We start from the raw sequence: 10,586 nt of genomic DNA, 5'->3' as shown, positions 1-10,586 counted from the left end.
AATATCATGTAACCCTTTTATTAATTACAATAAAAAAATATTAAAAAAAAAAAAAAGAATCTCATGAACTTTCCTGCCCATGCTGGCTTTGAACTAGAATCCTCAGATCTCAGTCTCTTGAGTAGCCAGAATTACAGGCATGAACCACCGTAGCCCAGTATGATTATGTATTTAATGCTTACTATTTTCTTCCAAAGACACGGTCCTTTCTATGTCATGTGTTATCAGTTCCTTGAATGATCTCAAGGAGAATCATAAAGTTTCCATATTTTTCATTCCCTCATTCTTGGATTCATTTTGTCTTGAGGTATATCATATTCAAAGTGAGAATGTTCTAGAGCAGTGTTGTGAATAATTCAGAACAAATCCATTTGTTCAACAAGTACTTCCAAGTATTTTGTGTTAAATGTTGTTCTGGGTGATAGGGGTAGATCAATGCAGAACCACATTCCTGTTTTCTCTGAGCTTCTATTGAATGCAAGGAGATGGAAAATAATCATGAAGCATAATGTGCAATGATGAAATTACACAGTATGTCAGAAGTGACAGTGGGTTAGAAAGAGGAGACAGAAGAGGTATGCTGAGTTAGGTGTGCCTTGTTGTAGTACCAGGCTGGTGGGTAGCATCATCCACATAGCACCTGGTCAGGCAGCTAGTATGTCTAGCAGAGGGTTGAGGTCAGAGGCAACAGTTCCAGGTCCCAGAGTCTTGCAGATTACAGGAAGGACTCTGGCTTCTACTTACAGTGAAAAGGAGTCACTTCAGGGTATAAACCGAGAAGGATGTTTTCTTTTTTATTTTTTTGTCAGTCATGAGGCTTCAACTCTGGGCCAGGGTGCTGTCCCTGAGCTCTTCAGCTCAAGGCAACTACCCTAACCCTTGAGCCACAGCACCACTTCCAGTTTTCTGGTGGTTAATTGGAGGTGAGTCTCATGGGACTTTAGTGTCCAGGCTGGCTTTGAACCAAGATCCTCAGACTTCAGCCTCCTGAGTAGGATTATAGGTGTGAGCCACTGCACCTGGCTGGATGTTTTCTTACTTATATGGAACCCACAGCCTTGTGCTTGCTTGGCAAGTACTCTACTACTTGAGCCATGCCCTTAGTTGCTATTTTTCCAGGAGTGGCTTGTTTTTACCTGGGCTGGCCTCTGACTGCAATCCTCCTGTTATGTCTTCCTATGTAGTTGGAATCCCAGGTGCATATCACCATGTCCAACTTGTTAGTTGAGATGAAATTTCACTAACTTTTGTCTAGGCTGACCTTGACCCTTCATCTTCCTGATTTCAGCCTCCCAAATAGGTGTTACATGGGTCCATAGTGTATATTCAGTAAATACTTATTGGATGGGTAGATAGGTAGACGTTAGGTGGATGGAAGATGGGGGATAACAGGGTGAACTGTGGTGGGTGAGTAGATGGGTGATTGTGGGTAGTAGTAAAGTAGGGAGTCTTGGCCTTTGCTCTCTTAGTCTTTGTGTGGACCCTGATCTGAAGCCTGCCCTCCTTTCCCATTTCCCCTTTCTCCTTTCCTTCCCCCCCAGCCCCTCTCTCTCTCTCTCTTCAGTTCTGGGGCTTGAACTCTGGGCTTGGGTGCTGTCCCTGAGCTCTTCGGCTCAAGGCTAGTGCTCTACCACTTTGAGCCACAGCACCACTCCCAGTTTTCTGGTGTAAGTTGGAGATAAGAGTCTCACAGACGTTCATGCCTGGGCTGGCTTTGAACCACAATCCTCAGATTTCAGCCTTCTGAGTAGCTAGGATTACAGATGTGAGGCACTCACACCCTGCTTTTTGAAGCCTTTATTTTTCCTTTTCTCAAGCTTTTCTTTTCTCATTAGGATGCTACCATTTATCCTATGTCTCGCTGTTGTGTTTTTTCTAAGAGTGATTGTTGATCAAGACATCAAATACCCAATAGTGACTACCCTTCAGTTCCTCTAAAATGAATGTGGGGGTGTTTTTTTGTTTGTTTGTTTTTGTTTTTGTAAGGCTATAAAGGGTATACTTGGTTTTATAGCCCATTGGAGTGTTTTCAAACTTCCAGAACTCTTCTGGCGTTCTCACGTCTACTGCTTCCTTCATGTTGTTCCTGGATAGGGATCTTGGATATGGCCACTCTGGTTTTTGGCAGTTAAGACTGATTCTGGAGCCCTTTGAAGGCATCAAGACCTGAAGTCTCTTATCATTTATTAGGGAGTCTGATGACTACTTTCAGCTCTTCCCTTTTTATTACTGCAGGCACAGCCATAGCCCATCGATTTTCCTTTTTCCCTAAGCCCTCCTCAACCTGAAGACAGGACGCAGCAGTGATCTGTCCTGTTGTTCTTTCTGGAGCTTTGCCGAGTGGCAAACTGAAAAATACATGAGACGCGCTGAGAAATGCTATAGCTGTCATGAGTGCCACTGCTGATGGGCTTCTCTGTACCACACAGGAGGGGATGATGGTCTTCTCAAAGTCTGGGACACCAGGACCTCTGGCACATCTGTCTTTACCAGCAAGAGGTATTTGGCTTGGGTTTGGCCCTCCCAGTTCTTTTCCCAGGACCTTGCCCTCAGGTGCCCTCCTTTGTCTGCAGACACTCCATGGGTGTGTGCAGTATCCAGAGCAACCCCCACAAGGAGCACGTTCTGGCAACAGGAAGGTGAGTCCTGTAGGTCTGCATTCTCCACAGGACTCTGATGTTCTGTTTATAGCTTTCTACCCGTAGTGTAGGCATCTGGGTCTGGAAAGGGACCCCAGTCTGCCAGGGGTGAGTGGGATGGATTCCTGGGAAGTATGCCCTGCCCCTGGGGGGGTCTTGGGGAAATGAGCACTGACATTTCTACACACCGATGGTTGCATGTTCCAGCTATGATGAGCACATTCTACTGTGGGACACGCGGAACATGACTCAGCCGTTCGCTGACAGGCCTGTGCAGGGTGGGGTGTGGAGGCTTAAGTGGCACCCAGTCCACCACTACCTTCTCCTGGCAGCCTGCATGCACAGTGGCTTCAAGATCCTCAACTGTCAGAGGGCTGTGGGTAAGTAGGAGTACACAACTGGCCTCTAGGGCAGGAAGTCTGCACATGTCCTTACAGGCCACACCCAGACCTTGCCCCTGCCCCTGCCTCTGCCCCTATCAGAGTCAGACCTCATTTCTAAAAAACTACTGTCTTGAGGCTGGGAATATGGTTGTGGTAGAGTGTTTGCCCAGCATGCATAAAGCTCTGGGTTTGATTCCTATCACATAAACAGAAAAAGCCAGAAGTGGTGCTGTGGCTCAAGTGGTAGAGCTCTAGCCTTGAGCACAGAGAGGCTCAAGAGTAGAGCCCAGGGCCTGAGTTTAAGTCTCAAGACTGGCAAACAAAAAGTATTGTCAGCCAAGTGCAGTGGCTCACGCCTGTAATCCTAGCTACTCAGAGGATCGGAGGATCAAGGTTCAAAGCCAGCTTGGGCACAAAAGGACCTGAGACTCTTGCCTCCAGTTAACCTCTAGAAAATGGGAAGTAGGGCTTGGCTCAAGAGTAGGGCAGTAGCCTTGAGCTAAAGAACTCAGGGACAGTGCCCAGAGTTCAAGCCCCATGACCCAGAAAGAAACAAAACAAAAAAACCCTACTCTCTTTGGCAGGCATCAGTGGCTCACACCTATAATCCTAGCTACCGAGAAGGCTGAGATCTGAAGACCATGATTTGAAGCCAGCTAGGGCAGGAACATCTAAAAGACATCTCCAGTTAACCACCGCTTTGGAATGGTGGCTTCTTGGAGCTGTGGCTCAAGTGGTAGAGCAGTAGCCTGTGAGTGGCTTGGATTGCAGGTGAAAGTCACTGGCAGCAGTGACCCTTTATTTTTTGCCAGTCCTGGGGCTTGAACTTAGGGCATGAGCACTGTCCTTGGGCTGGCTGGCTTGCTTGCTTGCTTTTTTATTTTTGCCAGTCCTGGACTTAAAGCTCAGGGCCTGAGCACTGTCCTTGGATTTTCTCAAGGTTAAAACTCTACCACTTGAGCCTCAGCACCACTTCCGGCTTTTTATTATGTATGTGGTACCGAGGAATTGAACCTGGGTCTCCATGCATGCTAGGTAAGCATTCCACCACTATGTCTTGGGCTTTCTCAAGGCTAAAGCTCCACAGCATCATTTCCGGTTCTTACCTATGTATTGAGGAATTGAGGTACTGAGGAATTGAATCCTGGTCTTTGCACATGCTAGGCAAGTACTGTACCACTTAGCCAAACTGTTGGTCCAGCAGTGACCTTTAAAAAACCATAGTCATGTATGCTGTTCTCTAGTGGATTCTTGTACCATTCAAATAAAATCTCAGGTGTCTATTCACACTGTAATCATCAAGAGGCTATACAACTCAGGAGACTCACACTAGAATCACAGTTGATGGAGTGGGAGTTTGGCCTAGTGGTAGAGTGCTTGTCTAGGATGCACGAAGACCTGGGTTTGATTCCTCTGTACCACATACATAGAAAAGCCGGAAGTGGTGGAACGCTAGCCTTGAGGAAAGCCCAAGCAAAGTGCTCAAGCCCTGTGATCAAGCCCAGGACTGAGGGGGGGAGGGGGGGAGAGAATCACAGTTGACGCCAACTTGGGTAGAAATATCCATTAGATTCTGCCTCCAAAATAACCAGCAAAAAACAGGGGCATGGCTTAGGTAGTAGAGAGCCAATGAGGTAGCAGGCTGAGCACAAAACCTCAAGTGCCACCAAACCTCAGAAACCAACAACAAAAAACCAATAGGGCTGAGAATGTGGCTTAGTGGTAGAGTACTTGCCTAGGAGTCATGAAGCCCTGGCTTTGATTCCTCAGTTCCATATAAACAGAAAAAGCCAGAAGTGACACTGTAGCTCAAATGGTAGAGCATTAGCTTTGAGCAAAAGAAGCTCAGGGACCCGGGACCCAGGTCCCAGGGCTGCATCTTTACCTCACTTCTTGCACATGTACACAACCCTCCTTGCTGTCACTTGAAGCCTGGATGGCTGCTAGTAGTCTTCCAAGCAGTCATCCCAGGTCAGTTCCTCCTACTTCTTGAGCTGCTCTTTCCAGTCGTGGTCCTGCCCAGGTTTGGCCACAACTGATTGTTATGCCATGTTGAAGCTATGCACTGTTAAAATGCTTTTCAGGTTTTCTGGCTTGGCCACCACCCTCCAAACTGCATTCAGAACTTGCCAGAAATAAATTATTGCAGACTTCCTCAGGTTACGTGGAACTGCATACCCTCCAGCCTTGATGCACTCACTGTCATGCTGCAGCCAGGATCACCACCACAGATCCCATGGCTTTCTTAGCATCTCTACCACATACGTGGTGTCTTTTCTGGGGGGGACTTAGTCTTCCCATTGGGCCGATTTTTTCTCTACTTTCAGTTCTTCCCCTTGCTTTTTTTTTTTTTTTTTTGGTCAGTTACAGGGCTTAAACTCTGGCTTGGGTGCTGTCCCTGAGCTCTTTAAGTCAGGGCTACTGCCGAATAGCGCCACTTTTTGTCCCCATTTTCACTCCACTTCCTGTTTTCTAGTGGTTAGTAGAGACAAGACTTTAGTGCCCGGGCTGGCTTTGAACCTTGATCCTCAGATCTCAGCCTCCTGAGTAGCTAGGATTATAGGCATGAGCCACTGCACCCAGCTTAATCTGTATATTTTGCCAAGTTCTCCAGCTTGGAGAAATACTCCCCATATTTGTTTCCACAGCTCTAGCTTTTGTTCTGAGGTACACATTGAGAGATACAAGTATGGTTTCTTCTCTGCCCACATGTTCTTGTCCTACTGATTCTTCTGCAGATGTGCTAGCTGCCCAGTGAACAGTTTTTGAGGGAGCAGCTGTTCTTTGTAGATTTTCCTTTGGATGGAGGCCGTCCCTAGAGTGATTTCTGTGTTTTTGTTCTGTCTCTTGCTCTAGAGGAGCAGCAGGAAGTGACAGTGTTGGTATCTCACGTGTTGCCCAATTCACTGGTGTATGGAGCTGACTGGTCCTCATTCCTCCAACACACGCAGTCTCGACACTGCCCTTTTCCTCCATGCGACACGGGAACCAGAATGGCAGACAAGAAGGTTCCAGGTGTAGTACCCTCAGCACCCTCCTTTGAACGAAGAGTGGACACAGAGGACCCAAGTCGCAGCAGGTGCCAGCAGCACATTGCTTCCAAGATGTGTGATTTGGACCTCTACTCTGAAGAAGATTGTGACATCCACCTCCTGGCCACGTGCTCCTTTTATGATCATGTTCTTCATCTCTGGAAGTGGGAGGTGAGCTGAGTCTGAGGTTACAAAGACCCTTCTAGCTGCACCACCTGGCTTGGTGCCAGCCCTTCCCGTTGGGCCTTTGGGAATGGACTTTGATTAAAACTGGTGATGAAATGGTACTTCCCAACTGTGTAACTGGCAGATATTTAAGGTATATTTTGACTTGCAGCCCTTCATGTGTTTAAGCAACTGTTCATATTAAATGCTTACTACAACATGAAAAATAATTTTGTTGTAGGTTTTGGGTTTTGGGGTGCTGGAGTGCGAGTCTAGGGCCTCAAGCATGATGGGTGGAATGCTCTGCTACTGAGCCTAGACCCTTATCCCTGAAGTAATTTAAAAAACAAGAACTTTGATACGTAGAATAAAAGGTGTATACATATTCTAGTCACTTTGTGAGTGTGTGTGTATTGGTATTAGGGCTCTCACTGCTTTTTTTCCACTCTCTGGCTGACAAATGAGCCACACCCTCACTTCCCACTTTTTACTGGTTAAATGCAGTTTGTCAGTCCCTATTGCTCCCAACTTCAACCCTCAGCCCCCTGAGTAGGATTTAGACGCATGAATCACTGATGGCTGCCTTGTGTCATTGTTGAATCTGACAGATCTTCAGCAGGACATAGATGTTTAGAAAATATGCAGTTCTAGCCTCCCACCCCCTTTTATTTTGCCAGTCCTAGGGCTTGAACTCAGGGCTCAGGCACTGTCCTTAGGCACTTTTTGTTCCAGGCTAGTGCTTTGCCACTTAAGCCACAGCTGGTTTTTTCTTTTTTCTGTGTATGGGGTAACTGAGGAATCGACCCCAGGGCTTTGTGCCTGCTAGGTAAGTACTCTACCACTAGGCCACATTCCTGGCCCTAGCACGTTTTTGTTTCCCTTTCTGTGCTGGAGCTTAATTCCAGGCCTAGCACATGGTAGTACTCCACCAGCCCCCATCTTATTTCTCATACCTATCATGCTAACACACTTCCACTAAAATGGTCATTTTCCACCTACTGGTCTACTTATAAATAAGACCTATCCTTGTAAATCTATCTCTAAATTTTATGTCACAGACAAAGTTAAGGATCAGCTAAGCATAAATTCCAACACCCATCTGAGGGACTGTAAAACAAGAGACTGGGCATGAAAGAACCCAGCCTAGTACCAACTGCCTGTACTGCCTTTTTTTTGGGCAGCACTAATGTTTGAATTCAGAGCCTTAAGCTCACTAGGCTTGCTTGTTCCCTGGACTAGTCATACCTTCACCCTGACTTTTGTATTTTTGAGATGGGAGTCTAGGGCTGGGATGTAGCTCAGTGGCAAAGTGCTTGCCTAACAAGCGTAACATCCTGGGTTCAATACCGAGTACCCCCTCCCCACAAACAAAACAAAACAAAAAATGAAGAGGTGTAGTCTATAGCCAGGAGCATGGCCTAGTGGTAAAGTGCTTCCCTAGCATGCACTTAGACCTGGGTTCAATTCCTTGGTACCACATACACAGAAAAAGGCAGAAATTGGTGCTATGGCTCAAGTGGTAGAGCCCAAGTGGTGAGGAATGCCCAAGGACAGTGGTTAGGCCCTGGTCCAACCCCCAGGACTGGCAAAAACAAAAACAGACTCCCATCTCTTTTGTTTATCAGCCTTTTATGCTTGGGCTCCCTAGATTCAGCCAAATGCTGCCCTGCTCCCTACCCTCCGCCCCTCCTGGAAAGAAAACCAGTGGCACTAGTGGTTCAAACCTGTAATCCTAGCTACTCAGAAGGCTAAGATCTGATGATCCATGTTCAAAGCCAGCCCAGGCAGTTAAGTTCATGAGACTCTTTAATCACTAAAAAAGCCAGGAAGTGGTATTGGGGTTCAAGTGGTAGAGTGCTAGCATTGAGTCAAAGGAGCTCAGGGGGTGGGGGATGGCTCTGGGGCCAAATTTTAAGCCTTAGGACCGGCAAAACAAAAGGAAAAAACAAAAATATTTCCATTTTACCTGCCCAAGAGACCTGCCATTTTTTTTTCCTCCTCTCAATGTTCATTTATATGTAGCACAATACCACTAAACATTTTTTTTGCCTGTCTTTGGGCTTTCTCAAGGCCTAGTGCTCTGCCAGTTGAGCCACAGCACCATTTTGGGCTTTTTTCTACGTATGTGGTACCGCGGAATCGAACCCTGGTCTTCATGTATGCTAGATAAGCACTCTACCAGTAGGCCAAACTCCTGGCCACAAAAAAAGTCACATTCTTTGCCTTTTTTCTTTCTGCCAGTCTTGGGCTTGAACTCAAAGCCTTGGTACTGTCCCTGAGTTGCTTTTTTGAGGGGCCAGTCCTAGGGTGTGAACTCAGGGCCTGGGCACTGTCCTTGGGCTTTATCATCAAAGCTAATGTTCTAGCCTTGAGCCACTTCCAGCTTTTTCTGTGTTTGTGGTACCAGGAAATCAAACCTCGGGCTTTGTGCATGCTAGGCAGCTCCTCCCCTCCACCCTGCCCCAGCTTATTTTGTCCAAGGCTATGGGTCTATCACCTGAGCCACAGTACCACTTTCATATTTTTGAGTAGTTTATTGGAGATTAAAGTCTCACAGAACTGGGCACAGTGGCTCACGCCTGTAATCCTAGCTACTCAGGAGGCTGAGATCTGAGGATCAAGGTTCAAAGCCAGCCTGGGCACAAAAGGACCCGAGACTCTTGCTTCCATCTAACCTCCAGAAAAAGGGAAGTGGGGCTTGGGTCAAGGGTAGGGCAGTAGCCTTGAGCTGAAGAGCTCAGGGACAGCATCCAGGCCAACCTCAAGCCCCATGACCCACAAAAATAAAAACCTCACAGATCTTTCTACTTCTGCTGGCTTCAACCCTGAGTAGCCAGGATCCCGGGCATGAGCCACCCATGTCCTGGCCTGCTTGTTGCTGTGAAAGAGCAACTACTGTCTTGTGTGTGAGCTAAGTGGTGTGTGCTTGCCAGGAGCATGTTCCCAGACCTCATTTCCAGAGCTACGCGTGCTAGGCAAGCATTCTGCCACTTGGACCACACTCAAGCCCTTTTCACTTCTTCACACTTTGGTCCTGATCTGCTTCAGACTTCCATCCCCCCTCCACACACACACACCCCGCTTACGGGACTACAGGTGCCACACGTTCAATGGTCATATTCTAAACGCATTGTTCAGGGTAGCATAGGCCTTTAATAGACAAGCAGGAAGTTGCTACATCCTTCCCCAGGGACTGGCGATCCGAGGCTGGGTCAGCACGGACTCCGGCTTTCTAGCGTGGGAAATTCTTGGGATAGAGCTGGAAGAGCTTGCCTTCCTGCGTGGGCTCAAAGCCGTACTTCTCCAGGCGGCCGGGGTCGAAAGTGCCTTCTTTAAAGTCCTTTTCGATGGCTGGTGCAGCCACTTCCAGGAAGAGCGCTCGGGCGGTCAGCGGCGTCTCCGTGCCCGCGGGGGCGCGGTAGTTCACGTAGGGCTTCAGCTTGAAGCCAGTCAAGTCTGGAACCACAAATTCTGGGACCATTTCCTTGATCTGCACGAACTTGCGGCCGGGGACGGTAACGCCGGTTCTCTTGGCTCCGCGGCTCTTGTAGAAGGAGCGTGGCCCACGCTTGCTCGTCCACCGGCTCATGCGGTCGGCGCCGCGCACCAGGCCCTGCGTCACGGCCGTCAGGAGGCCCATGCTGCGCCCTGCGGGAGCGGGGGGCGGACAGGGGAAGCGGACGGACCTGGGACGCGGCGGGGCTCCGCCTCGTGCTCCCTCCCAGCCCGCGCGGCGCGAGCCCCGGGCGGAGCTCCGCCCCCTGCGCAATCCCGAGGCGACCCCGGCTCACTTCCGGCGGAAGGCCGCGCGGCCGCACAGAAACAAGAGCCGCTCCGATTGGTTCCGCGACGCTCCTCGCCAGCGCCAGCCCTGCGGCGGAGCGTCAGGACGAGGGCAGGCCTCCGGAACGTGGCGGGGGCCGGCTCCGAGCCTCACGCTCCCCACTCACGCGCGCCGGGACGTGCGCGGTCGCTGCGCCTCAGGTCAAAACCCGCGGTTTGGCCAGGAGCGTGGCCTAGTGGTCGAGTGCCTGCCTGGCATGCGCGAAGACCCGGGTTCGATTCCTCAGTACCACATACACAGAAAAAAGCCGGAAGTGGTGCTGAGGCTCGAGCGCTAGAGCTCTAGCCTTGAGAAAGTCCCAGGACAGTGCTCAGGCCCTGAGCTCAAGCCCAGGACTGGCAAAAAAAAAAAAAAAAACACCCGCGGTTCGCCGTCGGCCCCGTCAGTGACCCTCTGGTTTTTCCTGGTTCCCACACCCCCCCCCCCTCAGCTTTACCCGCGTGCTTACCTCAGCCCAGTCCTCTGCCGGCTGGGACCGGCCCTGGACCGTCACGCCTGCGGGACCCTGGGGCTGCGAACTTCA

General features: G+C 49.2%; 2 protein-coding genes across 4 annotated transcripts in view; one reads left to right on the top strand and one right to left on the bottom strand.

Annotated features, from left to right (window-relative positions):
• Positions 1-6,449, top strand: part of Dph7 (diphthamide biosynthesis 7) — a 16,498-nt gene extending 10,049 nt beyond the window's left edge. For 2 of the 3 annotated variants that reach the window (XM_090331022.1, XM_090331021.1), the window contains exons 6-9: positions 2,430-2,499; positions 2,574-2,639; positions 2,847-3,019; positions 5,879-6,449. In XM_090331022.1, the coding sequence (XP_090187148.1) occupies positions 2,430-2,499; positions 2,574-2,639; positions 2,847-3,019; positions 5,879-6,234 (665 nt within the window). In that variant the 3' untranslated portion in view covers positions 6,235-6,449. The remainder of the gene's footprint in view (positions 1-2,429; positions 2,500-2,573; positions 2,640-2,846; positions 3,020-5,878) is intronic. The other variant, XM_090331023.1, reaches the window with a different exon arrangement.
• Positions 6,450-9,349: 2,900 nt separating this feature from the next.
• Positions 9,350-10,066, bottom strand: Mrpl41 (mitochondrial ribosomal protein L41). Its single transcript, XM_090329266.1, has one exon. It carries the CDS (start codon positions 9,857-9,859, stop codon positions 9,452-9,454), a length of 408 nt encoding a protein of 135 aa, XP_090185392.1. The 5' UTR covers positions 9,860-10,066; the 3' UTR covers positions 9,350-9,451.
• Positions 10,067-10,586: the final 520 nt, after the last annotated feature.

Source organism: Megascapheus bottae, chromosome 3 (genome assembly GCF_031878675.1).
Source record: "Megascapheus bottae isolate mThoBot1 chromosome 3, mThoBot2.hap1, whole genome shotgun sequence".
NCBI lineage: Eukaryota > Metazoa > Chordata > Mammalia > Rodentia > Geomyidae > Megascapheus > Megascapheus bottae.
This window is presented reverse-complemented; position numbering and strand designations above follow the sequence as displayed.

Excerpts from the sequence above, each read along its gene's own strand:
- Mrpl41 (XM_090329266.1), bottom strand. The coding sequence starts at position 9,859 with ATGGGCCTCCTGACGGCCGTGACGCAGGGCCTGGTGCGCGGCGCCGAC.